Here is a 25,487-nt window from a genome sequence, read left to right on the forward strand (position 1 = left end):
GATCAGAAAGTCTCAGGTCGTACATCGAAAAGTCAAAACCTTAAAGGTTTATTTTCACAGCTGGAAACCTGAATAGAATGACCTTGTTCTGCAATAAGTAAACATTTAAGACATTTACGTGCACTGATGCATGCTGTGTCTAAACCCCCGGCGGGGGGCTGGGGGGTGGGGGAGGAGTTTACTTCCAGAAAAATTGTGTTGGGGTGTGAGGCCCGCTTCCCAAAACCCTTACCCTACTTATGACCAAAATCTGCGATATTCCCTACCCTATCTACGACCTGACCAAAAATTCGAAACCCTATTTATGACCTGACCCTGAAATCAAAACCCTGTTTCAGACCTGCGTTATGATTGGTTCCCTAGTTCAGACCAATGTTAAGTTACAATAAACATAATTTGTTGCTTTTCTTTTCGATAATGATGAAAAAGCGGTTTCTTCTTAAAAACTTACCCATATGAAGGCTAGAGTGCAAAAACCATACCCTATTTATGACCAAATCAGCTAAAATCTATACCCTATTTATGACCAAAACGGCTGAAAAACCATACCCTTTGGGGCCGTACATATAAGCCCATATAAGGGAGTACTCCACCCCACCCCCACCCCCACTACGGTTAGGCCTGCCGTTCACACTAATCCTTCACGAAAACGGAGCATTTCGAAAACGCTCCTCAAATCGGAGGAATTCGTAAACGCCGGCTTTGCGTTTTCGTTTGGACGGAAAACATTTTGAAAACGGAGGTTTTCGAAAACAATGGCGTCACGATTATCATGACCTATCATGTGATTTCTCTGAACGAGCTTTCCTAACTATTTATCCAAAATAACTGATGATTGTTGCATTTCAAAATTCCTCCGGCGTAGTAGGCCTCATTATATCGAGGTTACCTTCTTCAATTTATGTTTAGATCACTCCCGGTTTGGTAAATCCGACGAGGGTCTAGAAATAATCAATCCTGTCATGCGGAGGACAGCCTGAGCGGCTTAAAATAGGGCCAGTTTCAAGGAGAGAGGGAGGGGAGAGAGAGAGGGCAGTACCCTAGCAAGCGGGTTACCCTAGCAAGCGGGTCATCCTTGCACTCACGCATTTCCTCATTTTTCCTTCGTCGTGTTTACGAGGCAGCTAGGGTTACCCGGGTAGTCGGGTTACCCTCTCTGTGTGCTAGGGCTACCCTGCCAGGCGGGTTAACTTTTTTCCTTTTAAACACTCTAGGTACTAGGTATGGTTAACCAAGGGTTAACCCGCCTACCCAGGTTAACTTTCTACTTGTTGTAACCGCTCCCGGTAAACATGGTTGAGAAATATTTTCCCATTTGATTGACGTTACCGTGATTGATGCATTAAATGTTTAACAAACATAGCCCACATTCAGTTCAAGGTAAGACTGCCCTTCTGTTCAAGATCGTAAGACAAGTTTGAGCGAAATTCTCATAGGAAAATCAAGACCCGCGAACGTTGGTAAGCTACAATCTACTGATGTTAATGTTTACATTGTTACGTAAATTTGTGATTCTAGTGAGAGCTATACTTAGATTTCAACCGTTCTCAAGGCTCTCTATTAGCATGAGCACATGGCATAATCATTGTGATTACTTTTTAAGTTAGAAACGCAACGATATTTAGTGATTTCTTGATGCTATTATTTCAGTTGACCGCTTTGCTTCGATTCGTATGAAAACGCCCTGAGGCCACAAGATTAGGATTAAAGACAATAAAGTACAGATTGTTGTCCTATACTGGCTTGGTGTCCTAAGGACTCCCGACTGCGCGTGCAAACAACCCGGGAGAACGAGATTTCAATTCTGACTTGAGAAACCGTTACGCTTGTTTCCAGACCCTTTGAGTGTAACGGCGCATTAAGTTGTCCCGGGCTTCCGAGTGTGAAATTCTGCTTGTAAACCCAACGTATCTTTTGCCCTCCAGCTAGGTTTAGCCCGCTCCCTAATGTAATTCAAGAGTTTTCATTGGCTTAGCGATCATGGTAGATGAGCCATTATAATCCATCAAATATTTTCGCTCGCGCGCGATTGGTCTAAATTAACACGTCACGTGACCGAATATTCCCCAGCTAAAACTGGGGCAGTATCCGAGAATATTTTCCAATTTTCAAAACTGCATGTGTTGCGAAAAATATTAGAAGGATAATAAACACAATAGCCGCCATTTGGCGCAAAAATGTATGCACAGATATTTGTCCTTGGACATTATCTGTTTCTTGAAGCTCACAGTTTTCCTCGAGCTACGCTCTCGGAAAACTGTTCGCTTCTCGGAACAGATAATGTCCGCGGAACAAATATCCGTGCATATATATTTTCGCGCAAAATTGAGGCTACTGTTTATCTATGCCATGCTCTACGAATATGGTGAGCATACGCGTAACTTTTTGGTACTGTCTTATTTTTATTTTACTTTCTATATTGAGGGCGTTTTTGATAAAATAATTATTCCACTTTGCGCTTGTTGGATATGCCGGATGATTATAGCCAACTCTGTGCGCCTCGTTGGCTATCTACTATCTCATATCCAACGGGCGTTCGTGGAATAATTGTTAAATATTTCATAACGAGTAATGCATCAATAAGTCTGATTACCCGAGACGGTCAGGTTATGAAAAAAGATCTTTTACTTTTTTGTTTGTTGAATATACGATCATACATCTTGAAGTTTTCGACATAATTATATTTTCCATGCAGCATTTTTTTAACTTCAAGGTTTTTGATAATAAGCCTTAATCAAATTTGCATGCATGCTAAAATGAAATAGTAGTACTAAAAAATGATAATACTAAAAAATAATGAACAATCAGTACATTGGTATAAGATAGAGCTGTTTTCAGTTAACCGCGTCGTAGAACCAAACCAAAGTCAATACTCTAGTCAGTTTCTCACAAGTTTACAGACAATCCCGTGAAGCAATCAAAGCAAACACGTGTAGCAGACGTAGAGCGCGGGAAAACTTGTGAGAGCGAGTCATGATTACTGAGACGACTGGTTCAAGGCCTTACTTCTTATTGGATGACAAAGTGACACAAGTTTTTTTTTTTAAGCGAATCGCGCAGAGTGCTAATGCAAAACTGATCGAGTAAACACGAAATACTTCCGACAGTCAAGTGAAAACTGCCCTAATATACCAACACCAGCTGCTACCCAGTGTTAGTATTTTCTTCGTTACGATTTACCAAGTCTTGAGTACGGTTTTGTTTTTTGGATGAACCCCAGGGGCACAAGCATTTGTCTCCTTTCTTGTCCCCATCCTGGGGCATTCGACCGACTTATTATTCCCACACTGGGGATTTTACCTGGAGCCTGGCCCAGAGGATGCTAAGATGGGCACTGTTGGAACCATCCTCGGAGACCCAGAGGCGGTTGGTCGGGACGACGCTCACCCAGAACTTAAAACAACTGAGGTGGGCTCCGCGATAAGCCGGGTGGTTTTCTGGGTCTCCTCACAACCTTTTGTTTTTGTTATTACTTTTTATCATTTACGGTGTGGCAAATTAAAGATAATGATGATGATGACGATGATGATGATAATGGTGATGATGATTAATTCTTGCAATTCAGTCGCAATATAAGTATGACAACTACTTGATGCTTTAGTGATTTGCTCTAAGAAGTTTAAATTCCAGCTCTCCCCTCTGGTACAGTAGTTAGAGATCTGAGAAAGCTGATTTTTTTTTTTTTTTATTACAAAACTTTATTCTGTTTTCATTAATCTGGTGTGATTACAACATTTTGATTTCAGATGCACTGACAAGTCCCAGGAGGTTTCTATCAAAAATCATGAAAATTCGATGAAACAAAAAAGGACGCTGCAAAACTATTTTCTCTCTTGTTCTGTCTCAGTTATATCACTTGTGTCTACTGTCCCACTTGTGTCGGCACTTGAGTCTAGTGACCTAGTCACGTCACTTGTGTCTACAGTCAAATTCATGTTACTTGTGTCTACTGTCCCACAAGTGTCAACTGGCTCTGATGTCCTACTTGCATCACCTTTGTCTACTGTCCCAATCAGGTCACTTGTGTCTACTGTCGTTCTTGTATCATTTGTGTCAACTGACCTGATCACATCACTTGTGTCCATTGTCCGGTTGATTTCATCAGTGTCTACTGTACTATTAATATCTTTACTCTTTTGGACACTTAATGCATCTCTCAGAGAGCCATTGTCAGTGTCCTGTGAATTAAAACCTTCTGTCTTCTCTACAGTTGCATTTTCAGGCTTGAAGTAGTCTTCAATGATCTCCACTCTCTCGGTCTTTGCACTGGCGATATCTAATGATGCAGCAGTTCTGTCCTCAGATTGATCATTGTGGGTCCTCAACTCTGAAGTAGTACTACATGTGACGACAGGTATATCTTCTTGGCTTATGTCTTCTTTAGTATCCTGGTCTGTAGACTGTTGTCCGACTACAAGTTGCTGATCTGAAGTCTGACTTTCATGGTCTAGCTTGCGCTTTTCAGATAATGTATCCATGGAAGAGACATCTTCATTCTCTATGCTTGCACCAAGCTCTTCCTCCAGTCTTTGTATGCCAGCTGAAATAGCTGAATTCAAGACAAATGAAACAGGTAAATTGAGGACATGTATAGGATCAGAAAAAAGGTGAGTTTTATTAATGAGACTTTACAAAAAAGGTAAAGTGGATGATGCAATGGAAAGTGCCTGGACTCTTGATTGACTGTAGTCTAGTTTCCAAACGATTTTCTCCCAGGCTTTCACAGTCAATTCAATATGGTGATGTAACCAAGACGAATGGCTGGGAAAAGCCTTTCTTTTTCATTTGGAGCAGGTGGACTAAAATACCAGTAGATAGATTTAATGTCAGGAAAGTAGGCTATACATAGGGTATTATCTAGGGGTGTGTGGAGTTTCACTGTCTCGTCATCGTCATTGTCATCATCATCATCATCAACCCTTACCATGCCATGGGAGGCATAAGGTCTCATTAGACTGTGTGCATAGAGTACATTGGATTACAAGTTTCTCAGGGTAGAGATGATTTAAGATGGCTAAAATCAGTATGAAGATGTGAGAATATACACAGGGAGGGTGTTGTCTACAGGGGAGGGGAAAGTAGATACACGAAGAATGATTTGTGGGGGTAATGTACAGGGCATTAATTTTCAGGGAGAAGTACTGGGGTTTAAATTGCTCTGTTATATGGTGAATTTAATATCAAAACCAAATGTGTGAATTAAAGCAAGAAAAATCTCAACAAGCTCATTGATGCCCTGTGGGTACCAACACCTACCATGAAATGCAGGTCCATATTGCTTTGCCAGCTTAGCCTTAACAGTTCTTTAAAAAATCCAATAAATGACACAAATCAATAGTTTTCACCTACTTATGAACACAGAATCCAACAAAATAAGCACCTACTGTAACACACGATTATCTTACATACACTTATAATAGGCACACTTGTACATGAATGTAAAGTTAGAAATTCAAGCAGTTAACTGATTTTATGGACTCACCTACACGCACCTCTCGTATTACATACAATAACAAATTACAGTTTTACATGTAAATCATCAGCCCCTTCATTGTAAATAATTTACTTGCTAAAAACTACAAAACTGATGAGATATAGTAAAATTATTTTCATTCATACAATAAAAATTGTCACCTTATTCTTCTGAAGACAGAATCCAAATCCTTTTTCATGTCTAACAACATCTTTGTGTGATTTCTTAGTTGTTGATTCAAGTGCAGGAATCGTGCAGCAGACAAGTCATTGAATCTGCCGAATTTTGCATTTGTCTTCTCAAATTTTGTTAGCCTGTCAATCAATCAAACAGTCAATCAATCAACCAATCAATCAGCTAGTCAATCAGTCGGTTAGTCGGTCAGTCAGTCGGTCAGTTGGTCAGTTGGTCCGTCGGTGCGTTGGTCAGTAAGTCAGTCAGTCAGTCAGTCAGTTGGTCAGTCGGGCAGTCAGTCGGTCGGTCGGTAAGTTGGTCAGTCGGTCAGTTGATCAGATGGTCAAAGCTGGAATTGACTGATACATATTGTTGAAGATATCAATATCAACGCAGAAGTCACTTACGTCTCTTTCTGCTTGTCCAGAATAGACTGCACATCTTCTTTGTTTATCATTGTTTCCATTCTCTGGTAAAAGCTTTCAGAAGCCGAGAAATGCTCTCGTTCCTCTGACTTCCTCTCGGTGGCCATGGATTCACTTTCGACATTTGTTTTCAACGATTTCGGCACAGCACCAGAACCTCCCGTTCTTTCTGTGGCTCCAAACGGATTGCTACTCCCTGAAATAGAACTGGATGCCATCACAAGATTATAGACTATCCAGTATTACGAAAATTTGCTGGAACTTGTTCGTCGCCATTTTGTTTCGTTGTTGAGATTTGGCAGAGAACTGGTAACGAGGCCTCGTTTCCGCTCCACGATTTCTTCCGCTCCCGAAATACTGCTGGTTCATTTTCAAAATGGCGGAAGGCGGGAATCACTTTTTTGCTTCAGTGCGCTTATTTTACGGATCTAATTACCGTACTGCCAATATGTTATTTCATATAATTTTGCGTTGGTATCGTTTTTGAAGTTTCCATTGTTTTGCGAGCCTTAAAATGGATAAAAAAAGAACAAGGTTTTCTCTTTCTCGTAAGCGCAAGAAAAGCAACACAGATGTAGAAGACGCGAACAGAGACGTTTGCCTTTTAGATGAAAGCTCAGAAAAAATAGTTCTTTCCTTGGATGAAATTTCCATTGAATCGAAAGAAAACCGTACGAAGATTCCATTTACAGATAGAAACGTCGAGTCCTCTACGCAACATAACAATGCAAAGAAGAGTATAGCAACATGGTTCAAGAAACCGTGCAGCCCAAAGACTGTTTCCTGTCCAGTGTGTGGAAAAGTGGTTATACTTTCCAAGATAAATCAACATTTGGATAACAATTGTAAAAGCTATTTTGGACAGCATAGCCATAGTTCAAGTAAAGCAACATCTACATGTAAAGCAAACAAACTGCCTGGCTCTAATAGTCATAGAGAGTCAGAGGAGAAAGGAACAGTTTCAGTAACTTCTCAAGATAAAACTGCCTCAGCTAAAGGCTTCAAAGTTGATGCCAAACGTCCACAATCAAGGGATGAAAAGTCTACTATATGGGAAGTTTCTTCTGCATCAGAAACTGCAATAATCCATGACTCTGATATTGCCACTCTGGAGAAAAAGGCAGATAAGATAGTCAGAAAGAAAGACAATTGTGACACTTTAAATAATGGTTGTGATGTTGCATGTGGTGGCATTGCTGAGCAAGAGTCTTCAAGTCAATGCTCCTTTGCTAAATGTGTGACTGAAGCAGAGGAAACATTGACTCAAAACAGTGGCAATTTACAAACAAAACAAATGGATTTACTATCAGATCAGTCAAATTGTCCCACAACAGAAGGACATAACAAAAGCCTGGCTGAAGAAAATTCAGAAGATGTTAATAACCATGAAAACAAAGATTATGAGCCATATTACCTAGCTAATTTCAAGTTAGTTTTAAACAATGTATTGTCAAATGAGGACGACAGGAAGTTGTTTGATGAGTCAGACAATCATATTATTGATACATTTAATGGAATGTCTCCAGAGGAACAGAAGTTGTATATACGTCTTTTCCAACGTAAACGTGGCTGGTTTAGGTGCAGCAAGTTGGAATACCCAAAAATTAGCAGCAATTTAACACCGATTTTAAACTCTCTTGTGGAAAAAGGTAAAGTTAATCTTGGACATCTCTTTTTAGTACTAGAAATGTTTAATTTCTACTTGCTAGGCTGTACTTTGTGTACAGGGTTATTGCAAGTGTTACAAGACACACTGTACTGTACATATATACATGTACAGTACTGCTCAGAGATTCACAAACCATCCAACGTGTTTTAAATTCGGAGTACAAGGAAAGTTGCAGATTTTTCAAGTTCCTTACAATGCATTTTTGCTGAAAACATTTTCTAGATTGATTGATTGATTGATTCATTATTTTATAACAACCGATTTTCCAAACCAATTTTTGTTTCCCTTGAGGTTTGGAAAATCGGAATTCCACTGTAAAAGAGTGGAACCTGCACCCTTATACAACGGATTTTTCAATCCTCCAAGGGAAACAAAAATTGGCTTGAAAGGAAAGCGGGGGTAAAATAGCAGTGTTTGACTGACGGGAACAAAACATCTTTTGGTTTGAGAACAGAAAAATTTGAGGGTTAAGAAATCGATTCAGCTATATGTACATATAAGGGTATACATAGATTTGTAAGTTATGTTTGATCAATCATAACTTACTGGTACTTACGCCCTCTTGCTGTGCAGGTTTTTTAGAAGACCAAGGTCAACTCAGAGAACTCAGAGAGACGTTAAACCTTATAGCATCTCCAGAGTTGAAACTTTTGGGCAAATCTCTTAACGTTTCCTCAAAATCTGCTGGACAGAAAGGAGTGACCAAGGAGGACACAATAGAAATGATAGTAAACCATGCTGAAAACCAAAAGACACTCTTTGGAAGCCTTAAAGGTGTTGTTTTGAAAAAGTAAGGATCTAAGCATATATTAATATAATTATGTAAACATGTGAGTCTAACTTAGCCAGATGACTTTTTGTTTCCTGACTAGGACTCTGGTTTTCCAGAGCATGACATATTGCATAAGGCCAGTGCATAAGTCTCACTTTTCGTTCTGTATGGATTGTTACAGTTGCATGTACACCTTGTGTGCTTACTCCCCCTCCCCCCTTTCCACTGCTCTTCCCTTAAAACACACTACCTAAGTTTAGCAATTTGTCAGATAACAGTGATCAGATTAAAGTTTGTTTGTACCAAATTATAAACCTGGGCAGAAGGAATGGCTCCTGCCAAGATAAGTATTGTTATTGGGTCACTCTGCCTCTCTTTACATGTACAAGTATGTACATTAAAATCCATCTTGTTCACTTCTTCACTTAAAAATTTTTACTACTAACAGAGCTAAGCACACCCTTGGATGTTGTGTCAGACTGGCTGCTGATCCCAGGGAAGTGTTTTGCCGACTGCTGTTGTTGTTTACCATGAATGTCATTCCAGATGATGAGGATACCACAAACAATGGACAAGCTCAGCAACTGTAAATATCTTGCTCCTTTTGTCCCAATGATCAGTGACCCCGACCTGTTGAAAACCTCACCAGAGTTGTAATTTACTCCGGTGCATGTACATGATTGTACAAGTTTCTTCTTCACATTTACTATGTAACGGTTTTACGGTAATTACTTCACTAAGTGATTGGCTTAAAAAAAAAAGACTTGTGCCACTTTGTTATCCAATCAGAAGTAAAACCAAAACCAATAGACCATGTTGGTATTCTCGGTGTTGGACTGGAACTAGCTTGGAAATGAGGCTGATGCAGGAGTCTTTTCAAATGCAAATGACATTAATCTCTTTTTAATGTTATTCCCTTGCATGAGCCCTCATTTCAAGGTAGTTCCAGTCCAAAACCGAGAATATCAATATGGCCTTTTGTGACTAAGTTGCACATATTTTCCAGTTTTGACGTGTAAGTTTGACATGCGTGTACAGGGTGCATGTATTACTGATGTACACAACACAATGACCAGGATTCTCATCCTTTCTGTTTATATTAGTTGTGCTCTTGAGTATGTAAGACACTTACATGTAACTCTTCACCCAAAGACACAATCTGACTATATTTAAGTTTGTTGTTGTTGTTTGGGGGTTGGGGGTGGAAAACAAATCTGGGAAAGGGATCTAGACATGTTGAATGTAGAGGTTACCTTTTCAAAGGTTATGTCCATAAAAATAAATTATACATTACCTGTATATTAAATAGGTTGTGGCTTTATACCTGTATTTTTCAGTAAGAAAATTTTGCAGCTGAAATAAATTTCAAAGTTCAAGGTTACATATATATTAAAAAAAGACAAGCCACGAATTGACAGAAAACCATGCCTGTGTCAAATGCTATGACATTGTTTTTTCATCTAAGATGTACTTCTGATTTTTAGGTCAACACTCTACCTTGCTAACATCGGCAAAGTTGTCTACCCAGCGTACGTGATTGACAGACCCACACCTGTGTTCCATTCTCGTGACAGTCTCATTACATTTGCAGAAGCATACCAGCAAAAGCATGAAATGCTTGTAGCACTAGAAAATAATGATTTTGAGCAAGCATACAGCTATTATCCTGAAGCATCAAAGAAATTCAGTGATATTCTTGCAAAACTGAAAGACAATTCAGAAATTTCAGCTGTGCTCCTCTCAGAACACTTGCGATGCTTCAGTGCGGAGTGGGCCATCACTAAGATGTGTTATTATGGAGTTGAAGTCTTACAGAAGTGGCGGCGATATGATGAAGCTGTCAATCAACTGCAAACTTTGCTTCAGCAAGATGTGTTTTGTTTTGATTCTCGTGGACGCTGGTATGACAGACTTGCGCTGAATTTGCATCAGCATTTAAAACAACCTGAAAAGGTACATGTTGTACTATCCCTTGTGTACCAACTATTAATGACATATTTTGATTTAAATGATTGTGTTCCCCTTAACCAGGCTGTCAGTTGTTCTCACTGTAAGAGATGCATGGTTGGAGAACTTTGCATGTGAGATGCTACATGTAAAGATTATTATTTTATGTGAGATACTAACGTTCATGCAGGCTGTTATCCAGATTGGTTTTATGCAATAATGTACTTGAAATACTTTCAAATTAAGTTAGAACTGGGAGAAATTCCTGTTATGGAAATTTTCTCAAGTTATCTTGATCTTGGCATACAGTACTGCTCAGAACTACTGTACATAGTAAACTTTCTTATAAATAAATATAATTCTGCAGCTCCACAGGTAACCCATTATTAGAAAAGATGAGCCAACTCCTGTGCTGTGATTGATTGTCCATGCAGGCATTACCCACTGTTTCCCACATGAGAGTGGTGATCTTTATCCTGTAATACCTGTAAAATCCTTTATTGACCAAGCTTGATGATCGATATGGCTACATATCAGCCACTACATGTATCATCCATATTGAACTCAGGCTTGGTCAATAACTCATATATTTAATAAATACTTATTTACTGTTGACACTTTCTGATATTTTCTCTCTGTTAAAGGCTATGGTGGTTATCAGACAGGGTTTATCAGATCCACATGTTCGATTTGGGCGTCGGCTTGCACTGATACAGAGAGCTAGGCGTATCCTCTCTTCACCTGCGTTTCAAAAAGGAAAGAAGAAAAAGTGCGAAGAGTTTGCAGACCTTGATTTAGAGGAACCAAACCCGTCCAAAAGTGTAAGCATCACTCCAGTTTAATTTATGATAATTCAACACTCAGCAGTCAAATAATTGGGTAATTAAATAATTATATTAACAGTCTAGTTACCACTTTTAATTTTTTTTGCTTGCAAGTTTGAAGTACATGTACAAAGGATGTTTTCCATTATGCCAGCTGACCAGGAATGACTCTTATCATTTTTATTCCTTTTCTGAATTCCCTACATAAGTGAAGAGAAGGTTGGCAATGAACCGGTTTGTCAAAATGGAACAGCAACCTGCAGTTGGACCGGTCTGACCAGTCAAAGTGGACTACCTTCAGAGGTGATCCAGAATATTCCGGTTGGAAGGAACCAAAACGGACCTTTCCGTTTGACTTCCAAGCAAAATTTCTGGAATCTTTGGCATAATAGAAAGCACCCAAACATTCAGCATTGTTCTAAACAATGTTTTTGCCCTTTGTTTTGTTGTTCTCTTTTAGCTTATCTAAAAACAAAAAGCCATGTATCCTAGAATCAAGCATTTGATGGACGACCTTCCTTTGTTATCTTGCTTTTTTGCCAATCCTAATGATTACAGATCACCATCTCTGGGACAAGATGTGCTGAGCTTGGTGTCTTCATTTCTCCTGAGATTGACCAAAGTGGCCAAGTTATTGATGGTACAAAAGCATTCTGTGCAGTGGAGGAATATGCCTTGTCATATTACCGACAGCAGGGATTTGATCAGGGAATCCATGGTGAAGGATCAACCTACTCCTCACTCTACTGCTTGTTCATGTGGGATATTATTTTTGCAGGTGTCATTCCTGATGTTTTTAGAAGTCCTTTCCAGGTATTTGATAATAGTTCAACTGTAACTGTAATCTGTTCAGAAAGAATTTAAAGCACAGCACATTGAGTCATAATGAAAATACACTGTATATAAGAAGGGTTTCCATTGGGTTTAATAGAAACTGCATGTATAATTTATAAACAGAAGAGCGCAGAACTCAAATTTGTACAGCTACTTGTACCTGTAATTCAAAGATTACACAACTTGCTCACCACACAATTTTTGAAAACATTGTTACATTTACATGTATTATTCAGGGCCGTCATTTCATTTTCCCGTAATGCTATGGGTGAAATTGCCTGTTGTTGATAGAATTTACCCACAAAGTAACAAGTTTGCTACGCGTGTGGAGAACGAGGCTACAGGTGACAGCCCTGTTATTGACAGAACTACAGAACTGTAAAATTTTATTATAGGTAGAATTCAAAAACGGGCCTGACATAGAGAATAACCACATCCCAACATTTACACTTCCTTTTGTTAATTCGCTGAACAGATTTGTTAAATGATAAATGCCTCCTATCCAACTTGCATAATTTATTTTGGACCTATATATTTTTTTATATACCCTTACTATCTTCGCTCAATCAGACTTGAACCCATTGAAGATTAAAATTCTTAAAATTGTTTGTCATTCTCGTGAAAGCCATTGTAAACCTGTTTATGTGAACTAACACATGAATGACTGGAAAGAGCATCACTATTACCCAGAGTGCTTTTGTTAAGTCAATCTATAATTAATTACAAAACTTTTGTACTTCCTGGCATTGGCTTCTGTACTTGATGATTTTCTGTATTCTCACGACCATTCTGTTTGAAATTGTATTGGTACGTGTACTGTGTTGAGAAACTTGAAGTTGTTCACTCAATTTTTTGCTCTTAGGCTGCACCTTTAGACATATGTTTTGACTCATTTTACACCAGCCGCAAGGAAATGATTGTCAAGAGGTTGGAAGAGATCACAGCAGCACCAGTCAAGGTAGATGGATGCTACTCTCTTCATTGTTTAATTATTGCTAGTTACTCAAATATGTGGTACTAACTATAGTTGTTACTTAATTGTCCTTCTTTCAGAAACTTCAGGAAATGCTCGTCAAGACATGGAATAATCATGAAAGCGAGCTTTGTGCAGGCCTCAACTGGGATCGGTTCACAAATGTAGAACAAGCGAAGGTGTGGAGCAGTCTTTATCTTGTGGTATTCTTGCCTTCTATCAAGAGCCTTTGGGAGATGTGATGACTAAATACCTAGAGTGCTGAACTCAGGATCAAATGGTCAGGTCTGGGTTCTAGCCCTGGCAGGTTCATTGTGTTGTCTTCTTGGGCAAGATGCTTTACTCTCACAGTGCCTCTCTCCAACGGGTGTATACATGGGTACTGTTGAGAATTTAATGCTGGGGGTAACCCTGTAACGGACTAGCATGCCATCTAGAGGGGAGTAGAAGTACTCTGTCACTGTATGCTATGGAAAGCGGATACTATAAGTGCCTGCCTAATGGGGCCACTTGAATTGGCTCCAATGGTTCAAACACTAAAAACCTATATGTACCTCACATGACTTGTGTAATAAAATTGTTGTAGTTCCAGGGGTTTTATTAACGTTTTCAGCAGGAGGGTAACTGGTTTTCACAGCCGGGTAAAATGTTTTGAACTGAACTTCTTTATAAGTGAGAGAAACTTTCCCGTAGATGGTCAAACCAGGCAGCCATAATCATTCTCACAGCCGGTCAGTTTGCCTGGTGCCCAGCCCTTAATAAAACCCCTGTTGTTTTAAAGCACTTTCAGGTTCAATTGATTTCAAACTATGGTTTGATCTGCTTTTTTCCTTGTCTTAGGATTATGCTAACAAATCTGTATTGCGATGACTGCAGGGATAATACACTTCAATCGCTTCAGCTCATGTGCATCTTTGTAATACTGAAGCAATTTTTCTCTTTCTCTAGCAACTGGTGGCTTGTCTGGGTGGCCAGGTGTTATCAGGCATATTTACTCGGTTCGCTCAAGGTTATCGCTATCATCGATCTGGTTTGCCTGACCTAGTGGTGTGGAATTCGTCTACTTTGGATTACATGGTAAGATACAAGTACATGTATTGTGACGAGATTGTGATGAATCAGATTTACCACAAACAGAAAAACCATCAGTGTTAGAAGAAAAAATTATATATTTAGAACGACACTGGTTGACATGGGACCGGGTGAAGATTCCTCTACCGTGAAGGCGTGGAATACTTTGTCTTTGAGAGGTTTTGGTATTAAGAAGTAATTATTGGAATTTTAGCTTTGGAATTTCTCCTTTGCCAAAGTGCCAAGCATCCCCACCTTGTAGAGAACTTGGTTCCTAAATAAAGGTATTGGTTTCTTAAGGTCTACTTCACAAACTTGCTTCGACTGATACATGTAATTCATGTAGCTTAGTTGGTTGTTGAATGGAAAGGAATAACTGGAAAACAATACAAAAATTTCAAAACTTACGGAACATTCCGCTGTAAAGCGCATCAATTCTCCATCACGGGTCCTGAACTAAGTGTAGTGTTTTTTTTGTAATTGTACCGTCAGATTGCTGAGGTCAAGGGACCTGGAGACAAGCTCTCTACTAAGCAACAAATCTGGCTTGATGTGTTGGCATCACTTGGAGCGAATGTTGAAGTCTGTTATGTCACTGGTAAGGCATACAAATACTATCATTCTCCTATTAAGTGTAACTTTTAGCGCTGCCTTTCAGTCTCAAAGGAGAGTACATTACTTGCAAAAAATTTCGTACGTTAAAATTTCGGACACTTTACCGAAACATTGCTAACGTAAATTTACACCTACAAAACACGTTTTGGACTGGAACAACATCTGTGAAAATGATAGTTTTTCTGCACCCTCAAGGGTTTATAGATACAGCGACGGGACAATAAGGAAAATTCTATCAAACCATTACGCACTTCAAGCAGTGTCTCAACTAGAGTTCGCTCCATAAAGGAAACTAAGAGCTTTGGAACTACTTCAAAGATTTAGATAAAATATAAATATATAAATATTATACTGTATTGTAAATATTTCGGGCGCTTAAAACTCTCGGAAGGTTTTATTTTCGGACACCTCTTTGTCCGAAATTAAAATCGTCCGAAAATTTTTGAAAGTAATGTAGTAACTACATGTAATTTCTCGTTAGTTGCTCGTAAAAAGTGAGGCGTGAATGTGATGAGAATAATTAAACTCATCAGTAAAGGGAATGGACCTAATGATTGATTGGAAACTGTTTTATCATTTCCAAGATATGGAAGGGAGTATTTCGCTATTCAAGGCAATTGTTCTGGATGGCAGCCTGTATGAAATCGAAGTAAAATTCTTAATTGACCCTAAATATATGTTGTGTCCACTTAGCTTGCGATTTCATTTCGGATTGGCGTTTACTTTGAGCAGGCCGGTGCGATTTGTTACACCCTTTCACCTTTTAGCTGCCCAACGTAATGCTTTCTTCGACTTTTTAGAGGCAGCGCGCGCAGAAACCACGCTAAACCATTCGATTGTTTTGTTTGAATTTTTTTTTCGTCTCGCTTCGTTTGCTCGGAAACTTACATACGTTGGCAAGTCTATTTGTCCGTTTGTTCTCCGAACGCCAGTTTGTACACAATTAATTCCTAACTGAAAACTAATGATTAGTGCCAACCTGTTTGGCCAGGATATAGGACGACAGTGGTACTATTTCGGTACTGCTTACTCTGGTAAACCTGGTCGTGTATCCAGGGAAAAGGGTTCCACTTGTTACTCTGATCAACAGGGAAGAAAACATACCCACTCCGACTGAGTATATCTGTTTTCTTTTTCAGCTGTAGGTGCCAAGCGCCTTAAAGTTTCAAAGTAAAATACAGTCGACGAGGAAACTATTACCCAGTCTGCAATGGTAATAAAGGAGTTACTTAAACATTCCTACCATTATTGTCAAGTGGTGTTATGAAATTTCCATTCTCAGCGCTAAATGTTATAGCGATTTCTTGCATCTCCTCGTTGTTTTATGTTTGTCTGTTTGTCTGTTTGTTTGTTTGTTTGTTTGTTTCCTTCTTGTAAGACTTGATATTTTCGTCGGTGTACATAGACAATTTAATTTGTATTTTGAGAATACTGCATATAATTTACATATTTAAATACTTCATTTTTATATCGTTTTCAATAGTGAGCCTGAGATTTCTTTGAAGTGATAAATATGAGGTTATCCTCGAAAAGCCGTAACGAGTTTGTGAAGCTTTACAAACTCTTTGTAGTGACTGATTCTGTGGCTGCAACACAATGGGTCGTACCGAAGTAAGTTGCACCCATAGATAATGAGCAAAGAGGTAAACCTTTTGGATACAATGAGACATTCTGTTGATTATGTAACGCACCATTCTGTTAAATGTCCTCCCAAAAATGTCAGCTCGCGTAATGAAGAAACAAGTTTGCCGTCATTGCAATGCTCGCCTAATTAACATAGCCTACTGTCCGAAGGTTTCGATATATGTACCCATGCACCTCGTTAAAAATAGAGAGCTACACAGGTTTTAGTCTGTGTGGAGTGCGAAAACTAAACGGTTTCGTTTCGATGGCATATATGAATGATTACTTCGTATGAACTTTCACAAAACTGTCAGGGATCCTCACGAACTGAGCGCGCGCGCGCTTTTACGCAGTCATGGCAACCGTGTAGTGAAATCAATTATGACGTTACTTTCGCTTAAAATGAAAGAGTTCATTTGATAGTGAAGCTGTCACGATGGCTGAAGAGTGTCAAACTCCAGCCGTACTCCCAGTTTCGTGTTCTTTAACCTCTATTTCGTTGGGGGATGATCTTCCAATGTGCCGAATATGTCACAACACTGGCGGAGAACAAAACGAATCTTTACATAGAGTGTGCTGGTGTAAAGGAACCATGGGGGAGGTACACAAGTCGTGTTTAGAGACGTGGTTAAGTGCTGTGTACACCGACAGATGCCCGATCTGCAATTACCACTTCCGCACGAAAAGAATTTTCAAACCGATAAGACAGGTAATCTGCACTGAATTTAAGCGTGATACTCGTTTAACAGTGTATTACGCTTACATTTAACTAACAAACTAACGCGCTGTTTAACGCGCCATTCAAAAAAGTCAGCTAGTGTCCAGACGGGCTATTTATTTAACGCGCGGTTGAAAAAAAGGTTTAAATTGCAAAGCTACTTTCAAACAAACGTTCACGCCGAATTTCAAATTAAAAACATCCCAGCAAGCACCTTATAATCGGGAAAATCTGATGCAATGCTTTTAAATATGATTCAGTGATAAGTAAGTTGCATTATTCAATGGCATGCCTTTAGCCTAACGTTAGCCTGTTTTGAGAGGTCGAAAATATCAACTATGTATTTTGCTTGCTGCTGCAGGGAAGTTCCTTTATTTCAAAGGGTTTGCATTTTTTCAGCGATTTCCGACTTCCCACACCATGTGCTCGCCCTCTACTTTTTTTCAACGTCTCCCACATCAAATGCGACCTCAATCTTTTGTCTGAACTTTCTCCAGCAATTTTCACCGAATTGTTGCGACGTCAGATTGTTATGCAAACATGAATGAAAAAAAAAAAAATTAAATTAAAAAAATATAATAAAGAATCGACCTGGAAGGCCTTGAAGAAAACCGCACAGGATCTAGACAAATTGCGCCAATGTTTTTATAGATAGTGCCCAGTTCTCCAACAGGTAATGTTCGCCGGGAATGAGAATGCGCGAAGAGCAGCTTGGGTTGTCCACGTGAGCAAGGTTCGCTTTAACGTATTGATCCTTCTAGGCCGGGTTGTTCAAAGCCCGATTAAGCTAACCCAGAGTTTTGTAACTTCGCGATGGGGGTTTCTGTTGTATATGGCTGGTTTGCAACGTCACGCAATCAAAAATTAAAATCGTAACCATTCAATCAATTAAGTCAAAAATCTGGGACATGATAGATGATTGATATGTAAACAACATCACCGACCAAGAGTTAGGTCTGTGCGGCTTTTCATTCGCGCGTTATCTGGAGAAGTGTTTCACCCAAGTCAATAGAGCTTTGTATGGTAACGCCAAGTTGGTGCCCTTCCGAGGGCGCTCACTCATGAAATCTTGTTTTTGCCAGTCTAACATAAAATTCATATCGTTTCGTCACCGTGTAATATCCTCTGTGTATATTTTATTTCAGTGGCAATGTCCTCCGATGCCTGCAAACGACATTGCTATGTTGGTGTTTACAGTGGTATTTTTTGGAATGTTTTTCGTTCAACTTACTGGCATGGCCATCTTAGTCAGTTACTACGAACAGCAGCCCGCTTGCCACACAACAGCGAGTCTGGGAATTGCTGGCATTGGTACAGGACTCCCATTTTTCTTGGCATTTTCTATAGGATTGACAATGAATATCTACTTCTCACGTTACTGGGCTCACTGGCGAAGAACGAACAAACACGTGATTGTATATTTGGACAGCATCGAGGAAGTAGTGGTTGCTTAAACGTTTGAGTGAATGGTCCTAATTGTAACTATTCAATAAACACATTTTCATATTTGTTTGATCTTACATAATTGCAAATTTGTGTGACGCGTGTTTTCGTTTGTTTGTCTGGTTGTCTGTCTGTCTGTCTGTTTGTTTGTTTATTTTTTTGCCAGTAACAGGTTTATCGTAGCTAACGCTTATGTCAAATATTTCCAAGAGAAATATCAGGAGATGCGAAAAAAAAAAACAAAAACGAAAAAAAAAAACGAAAAAACAAAAGTGGATTGTTCAGAACGACAGCAGACGCAGACGGTGTTTCGGAAAGAAGAGAAAGAAAAGAAGAGAAATGAAAGAAAAAATGCTGTTGTGCTGCATAGGCTAGGGGTTGAAACATTATATGCTTCTAGACTCACTCCACTAACGGCCGCCTCTCTATAACGGCCACCCTCTCTACGATACGATACGATACGATACGATACTTAATTTAACGTGGAGTTACGCTTAGCTAATCAGCTGGGTTACAGGTAATCCACGGTCCTAGTATATTCTAAAGCGGCCACTTTTTTATGTCCGGAGGACAGTCCATACATTCACTCTTATTTTAACCTCTCTACAACGGCCACCTCTGCACAGCGGCAACGGCCATTAAAACGCGTCCCTACTGCCAAACCGGCTATCGACAACGGCCTGTGAATCAACGACTGCCGAACGGTGTATACAAAAATACGTTTATTATTGTTAGAGGTCACGAAACTTGATCCGTTCCACGCGTCGTTGGTCTCTGTCTCTGTCTGGTTCCACCCCCTCCCCCTTCTGGCTCAACCTTTGCCCACTTCTCCCCATTTTTTGCTAACCCCAGGCGGGCTCCTTCGCTCGCTTGTCTCCACGAAAACGAAAGGAAACGGCTGCTACGCAGACTATTTGGAAAGGGGTTCCATCAAAAGTTGTCGTTTTGAATGGATATCCGATGAGATTGAGGTCGAGACGAGGATAGACTGTTCACACCCTCCCTAGCCTGCGAACAGGCTCCTGGCGAGGACGGAAAAAAATTCCGGCGAGCGCGAAACAATTCGGAGAGCAAAGCGATCGGGGCGGGGACCGGGAGCCTGTTCGCAGGCTACAGCCTCTTACGCACGCGAAAGAAAAAGCAAGCGCAGCGAGCGCGAAGCACTCGAGGATATGAGTGGTTCCCCGCCCCCTACCCAGTCAAGTCTTCCGTTTTGCGCTGGCGTCCAGTTCTCTCGCGATTCTATCCGCGCGTTCAACGATCGAATGTGAACAGCCTAAGAATTAAGACGACGAAATGTTGAGACGGATTGTTTATAAAACTCTTGTGAGGGTGCTTCAATTTAATTAAGGCAGTCTGCTTCATTAGTGCTAACTTTTCTAGGATACTGGCAAATGAATGATAACAAGCTGTGAATGCGTCGCGGTAATGTTCGACCGTAATTAAGAGGACAAAACAAAACGGCGTGGATTGCGTAAATTATTTTCCGTGAAGCGACGCCGCGGCGCCGGTAAAAAAGCAAACATGAATGAATAAGACGATAAAATGCGTAGAGAAAAATGGCAAATAGAAAATATGTGAGCTTAGTTGTGAATGCAAGGATAAAATTTTGTATTGTCATATTTCGCGCTAAAATTAAGGAGTAATTTGTCACCCATGATATTACATATACAATGAATGAGTTGCCAGTAATCGGATACCCGTGTTTGCGCGAAGAACTCTGGGATCGTTAGGGGGCAAACATTGCTAGTAGCTAGAAGGAAATGTATGGCGAAAACTTGTTTCGAGGTACAAGAAAACGATTTTTGAGAGAGATCAACGCTTTTTCGCCGTCGTTTTTATCGCGAATGGATTTGGGCAATGTTGATATGTCGAATATGTAAGTTTTTCTTTGAATAACCGTGAAGTATGTGACAAAATCTACCGATAAACTCTATTGCTTGCGTGAGGTTTATTGTGAAATTTACATCGCGTAATAGTCTGAAAATATTACAAAATTAATTAGGTATAAATCGAGAGGAAATAACCCAGTAAAGCCTTTTAAGTTGTGTACAGGCTACTTTTGGCTTATTTGAAAGCTCAGTCATATAAATAATGCTGGAAATAAGCCCGGTGGCGATCATTGTACTGTCTGGGGTTGTTTTAATGACAAATGAGTCCGCGCGACTCATGCTGTGTGGCTACTGTGTTGCTCAAAGCCTTTGTTTTGCTTTTTCAAGCACGTATTTCAGTGATTTTCCTTTTCTATAACAGATGAAGGGTGGCTCCTTGAATATATCTCTGAGTATTTGTATTTAAAAGTGCCATTTGTGCGTGATTATGCTTTCCAAATTTGGTAGTGACGGTTGAGTGAAATTGCCCGACACAAAGGGTAGTAGTTCCTTCTGCAATTTTCGATTTCTGTTTTAGAGCTTCTTTTCTGTCTTTATATTTAACTTCTCGGAGGGTCTCTTCTACCATTTGCTCGGGGTAGCCTCTCGAGATCAGGCGTGTATTGAAATTTTCAATATTCTCTTCAATGTATTTCACAATAAACCTCACGCAAGCAAAAGGGAGTTTATCGGTAAATTTTATCACTTATTTCTCCGTTATTCCCACAAAAACTTACATTTTCCATGTATCAACATTGCTAAAATCCATTCGCGATAAAACAATGGCGGAAAAGCGTTGATCTCTCCCCAAAACCATGTTTTTGGGCGTCGAATCAACTTTTCGCCATACATTTCCTTCTAGCGACTTGCAATGTTTGCCCCCCTGACGATCCCAGAGTTCTTTGCGTTAACACGGGTATCCGATTACTGGCAAAACTTAGAGTGGAAAATTGTCAGTCATATTGCGAACTTACTAACCTGGCTTATCGCTCTCAACTGAAAAAAAAAAAAAAACCTTAATTATTTATTGATACTGTTTTTTTTAAAAAAAAATCTTCGCACCTGCCTTTACTCACTAGAGAGGTCAGCTGAAATGACACATTCATAAAGTGTTAGTTAACAAATAACAGACATGTCAAAATATCGCGTTACGTTTACATAGTTAATATATGATTGTGTTTGACATAGCGATTGCTACCAGAGGGAAGGAGGGAATTATTATGTCGTAAAACTGCTTTGGAATCAGCAAAGGCTGAAACAGAATCAACTGTAAGCAACCGTTGTTTGTTTTCGTTGACTGAAACCGACAAGTGCGATGAAGTCTTCGACAAAGTGTCCATTTTCGGTGACAACGACATCATGCATATTTCTATGCATAACAGTTTCACTGTCGATGCTGTGCATCTCATTGTGGCTGACGAGTCAAGGACTAACCAACTATGTTGAATCTATGAAGATGAAACTGCAAGAAGAAGGTCAGATCGGGAAGCGGTTAGCTGGTTCTCGGAGCATTGTTGTGGAACCTACTCACGCGAGACCAGCCGAGCGACGGATTGATAAACATTCCAGTGACGATGATGGGTTTTCAGACTCTTGGCAGGAAGTTCGCAAACATCGAACTCGCTTATTAACCCGAACAATGTGCCAACAGGGCTTTTTTCTTGTGATAATCGTTGCAAGCTTCGCTGAGGCTTATCAGAACAGAATGGTTATTCGTCATACGTGGGGAACTGACAACGCTTTGCACCGGAAATGGAAGACGGTCTTCTTGATCGGCGAGGGTCAGAACGTTGCCATGTCGGATCGAATTTCGCGCGAGGCGCAAATATTTGGCGACATTATTCAAGGTGATTACAAAGAAACTTTCGACAATAAAGTCTTCAAAGTACAATCCGGCTTCGAATGGGCCGCGAAATACTGCAATAACTTCCAATACTTGTTGAAAACCGACGATGATGTTTTTGTCAACACCCGTGGGCTCATTGACTTCCTGAGTGCAACTGGGTCGTCCAATACAGAATTTTATTTCGGACATCTAATGCACGGTAGCCCTGTTCTTCGCACAGGATATTACGCAGTCTCAAAAGAGGATCATCCGGGGGATTTCTACAAAGATTATATATCAGGCGGTGGGTATGTGCTTTCGAAAGATCTCGTTCTAAAATTCACCCAAATGTTCGATGTTGTGAAGCCGTTGAAAATCGACGACGCCTATATAGGAATGCTAGCGGCAGATATTGGCGTCGAGCCGGTATCAAGCTCAACTTTTATTATGTATAATGACAATTCATGTAAAGATACTGATCGCATTTTACTCATTAGACCCGTAAGTCACGAATGCATGGTCGAACTTTTCGATGACACACAGAGAAAAATTCTTTCACCACCCAAGGAGGACGTGAAGTACTGAATATAGTTTTTCACTTTCATAGGTCTATTTTAAAATACACGTCTCTCTGACCTCATGTGCAATAGCGAAAATGAAAATTTTTTATATAAAACAAGTAGAGTAATCTAATAACGGTATACAACGGGCAGGTATGTTTTGCAGGTTGCAGGTTGACAAATCGACTTTTAAGTCTGAGTGAGTCTGGTTAGCCTAAATAGCACTCCGGTTAGCCTAATTTAGCTTAGGTTGCTTGCGGTTAGCCTTTATACTCAGGTTTATTCGACTTCAACTCAAATAAACAAGTCGTTTCAACCTGCAACCTGCAATCTGCAAAAAATAACTGCCGGTATACAACAGCTCAGAAAAGGCCAGGAGCCTAAAACAAATACCAGCGTGACAATTACGTTAAAGTGGGTAAGTGAGTAAGAAACTTTATTTACGTGTCAAATACTTTATCGCGATAGGGACAAATTGAGGACACATTATAAACTAAGAATTACTAAAAATTTACACTTCTAATTGCTTGATGGTTAAAATACTTCATACACTAAAGTAAAAATGATAAAGATATGTAACAAATTTTTAAGTTTTCTCAAGCCGGATTTTCTCAGCAACTGCTTTGCTTAATTGCGTATAGGTCATTTTCGCTTGCAGAAATACAATTTTGTTGTAAAAGAATAGAATGAATTAACTTTATTTTAGAACATATTAGGTCTATTTCAACAAACCGTCAAAATTGCAGGTCCGCTACCAGTGAGATTTTTCCATAAATTGATTCTCGAGAAATCACAAAGAGCATACAACATGAGAGTAAATAGAAGAATGAAAATAACGAAGAGTTTACCTTTGTCTCCTGATTATTTTTTCTCATAAATATTAATTGCTTTTATATAACATAATAAATAGAAAAGGGAGCAACTCTTTGTGCAAACAGTTTGAACGCAATACGAAAACTCGCGCTGAATCTCGAAATTTCTTTGCCTCCATGAAACTAGACAAACACAAAGAGTCGAAATATGTTTTTACAACTTGGGTCGATTTTGTCTTCAAATACTTTCACGGCGGTCTTTTAATGTTGCCGTCTTTTTCAATGTTTGACTGCGTGATCGTACTCCTACCGTACCCTTACGGGCTATCTAACGCGCGCTGGCGTCCACCCTACTCTCCATCTCCCACAGTTATTTTTTGACGTGACAGCTTCCCGCAGCTCGCAATAATTATGGCGGAAACGCGCTAATTAACAATTAGACCCGTAGCCCGCAAGGGCTACGGGTCAAGAGCCCATGAGGCGAAGCCGAATGGGCTATTGAACCGTGGCCCTTGAGGGCGAAGGGTCTAATTGTTTTAGTATCACCCAACTAGTCGGACAGAAAAGACAATAATAAAGTTAGCAAATGCAAGTTGAAGAAATATTTTTCTGGGAATAAAACGAGAGAAAGCGTCACGCTCGATTGCGCCAATTTCGCTACTCAAGGACTATTACTAATAGACCTCTAGTAGCGTAGCCAAGTAAAATGCAGGATTTGCATTAGTCCACTAGTTGGGTGATACTAATTTCTGTTATTGACTTGCGTTTTTTGTGTTTCGTGCGGAGATCACGGGACGTCGAATGAACAATAGCTGGTTTTCACATGACGTCACCAAAATTCGAACTACAAAACTGTTGATCTTCCTGAGATTTTACTTAAATGATGTATAAGAGCGGCTGAAAACTAATATTCATACAAATTTTCGCTCCGCATGGGTTCTTGGTTTTATGATACACTACGCTTGAATTTCTAAGCTTTTGCGTGACGAGGCATTTACATGATGGCCTAGAGAGCTGTCAAGATGGTTAAAAAGTGACTTATTTCGGGAAACTTGGCTATCTGAACAGTTCATGTCTTAGAAAAAGTATTATTTGTTTTAGAGTTCCTCGAGGGATAAATTCACGCTTTTGTAGCAAAACTCAGTGACAGATGTTTCTGTTGGTTTGCGGCCGCCGTGTTGGTGCCCATACAGATGGGCACCAGCATGGCGTCTCCATACAAATCTCTATAAATTTGGGTAAAAAATTTCTCCGCATATCTCGCATAAGAAAAATTGCTGTGACCAGAATTTTGGCGAGAGTCTTTGCATATTTACCTTATTTCATTTTCCAGATTCTGGACTTTTATCTATTCACCGGTTTTGATTTTTATTTTGATCTATTTTGAATTGCGTGACAATGAAAACCAGCAATTAACAAGTCTACAAGCAGGAGGAATAGGAGGGGGGGGGGGGGGGGGGAGGGGTGTTGTAAAGATAAGAAAAAAAACGAAGACTGTTGGGAGGGTTAGTTAAGTCGTCTTTGTCAAACACTCTACCAAGCTGGCGCTCTTTCAGGTTGTATTAGTTTGTTAGCTAAACAGGAGAGGAAGGCACTGAGTGATATAATTTATTTAGTGAATGAAGCACTCAGTGTGGTAACTCAGAATTCAAAGATTTACGCCTTGAGGTTTTTGAGATACGAGTAATTAATAAATCTTCGCTCGCTAGGGACCGCATGTGGTCGGCTTTCTTTTCTAGGGTCCAGGGGGAGTTTTCTTTCTCAACGGATGGAACGCGAGCGCACCCCACCCTTGCCTGGTACCAATCCCGCCTTTCGTCTCGAACCACTCGCTACGTTCTTCCTTTGATTTTCGAGA

The 25,487-nt window shown here is 39.8% G+C and overlaps 3 protein-coding genes across 3 annotated transcripts; 2 read left to right on the forward strand and 1 right to left on the reverse strand.

Annotated features, from left to right (window-relative positions):
* Positions 1-3,672: 3,672 nt before the first annotated feature.
* On the reverse strand, positions 3,673-6,395 carry LOC110043343 (uncharacterized). Its single transcript, XM_020748789.2, has 4 exons — positions 6,055-6,395; positions 5,635-5,787; positions 5,257-5,303; positions 3,673-4,549 (listed from the first exon to the last, which is right to left on the reverse strand). Exons 1-4 carry the CDS (start codon positions 6,288-6,290, stop codon positions 3,822-3,824), a joined length of 1,164 nt encoding a protein of 387 aa, XP_020604448.2. The 5' UTR covers positions 6,291-6,395; the 3' UTR covers positions 3,673-3,821.
* LOC110043356 (fanconi-associated nuclease 1-like) lies at positions 6,383-18,403 on the forward strand. The gene is made up of 12 exons (XM_089295208.1): positions 6,383-7,721; positions 8,315-8,531; positions 8,962-9,099; positions 9,998-10,466; positions 11,105-11,281; positions 11,843-12,097; positions 12,981-13,076; positions 13,172-13,270; positions 14,040-14,168; positions 14,655-14,760; positions 15,917-15,990; positions 18,264-18,403. Exons 1-11 carry the CDS (start codon positions 6,587-6,589, stop codon positions 15,949-15,951), a joined length of 2,856 nt encoding a protein of 951 aa, XP_089151334.1. The 5' UTR covers positions 6,383-6,586; the 3' UTR covers positions 15,952-15,990; positions 18,264-18,403.
* A 165-nt stretch (positions 18,404-18,568) lies between these two features.
* LOC110043344 (beta-1,3-galactosyltransferase 5-like) lies at positions 18,569-23,664 on the forward strand. Its single transcript, XM_020748790.2, has one exon. It carries the CDS (start codon positions 21,748-21,750, stop codon positions 22,840-22,842), a length of 1,095 nt encoding a protein of 364 aa, XP_020604449.1. The 5' UTR covers positions 18,569-21,747; the 3' UTR covers positions 22,843-23,664.
* Positions 23,665-25,487: the final 1,823 nt, after the last annotated feature.

The sequence above is a fragment of the Orbicella faveolata genome, unplaced genomic scaffold (genome assembly GCF_042242905.1).
Source record: "Orbicella faveolata isolate gen_17 unplaced genomic scaffold, um_ofav_v1 contig_26, whole genome shotgun sequence".
Taxonomy (NCBI): domain Eukaryota; kingdom Metazoa; phylum Cnidaria; class Anthozoa; order Scleractinia; family Merulinidae; genus Orbicella; species Orbicella faveolata.

Excerpts from the sequence above, each read along its gene's own strand:
- LOC110043343 (XM_020748789.2), bottom strand. The coding sequence starts at position 6,290 with ATGGCATCCAGTTCTATTTCAGGGAGTAGCAATCCGTTTGGAGCCACA. Across the intron at positions 5,788-6,054 it reads CTGGACAAGCAGAAAGAGAC|GCTAACAAAATTTGAGAAGA; the intron begins GTAAGTGACTTC and ends ATTGATTGACAG. Across the intron at positions 4,550-5,256 it reads ATATGGACCTGCATTTCATG|CTATTTCAGCTGGCATACAA; the intron begins GTAGGTGTTGGT and ends TCTTGAATTCAG.
- LOC110043356 (XM_089295208.1), top strand. The coding sequence starts at position 6,587 with ATGGATAAAAAAAGAACAAGGTTTTCTCTTTCTCGTAAGCGCAAGAAA. Across the intron at positions 10,467-11,104 it reads ATTTAAAACAACCTGAAAAG|GCTATGGTGGTTATCAGACA; the intron begins GTACATGTTGTA and ends TCTCTGTTAAAG. Across the intron at positions 13,271-14,039 it reads CAAATGTAGAACAAGCGAAG|CAACTGGTGGCTTGTCTGGG; the intron begins GTGTGGAGCAGT and ends CTCTTTCTCTAG.
- LOC110043344 (XM_020748790.2), top strand. The coding sequence starts at position 21,748 with ATGAAGTCTTCGACAAAGTGTCCATTTTCGGTGACAACGACATCATGC.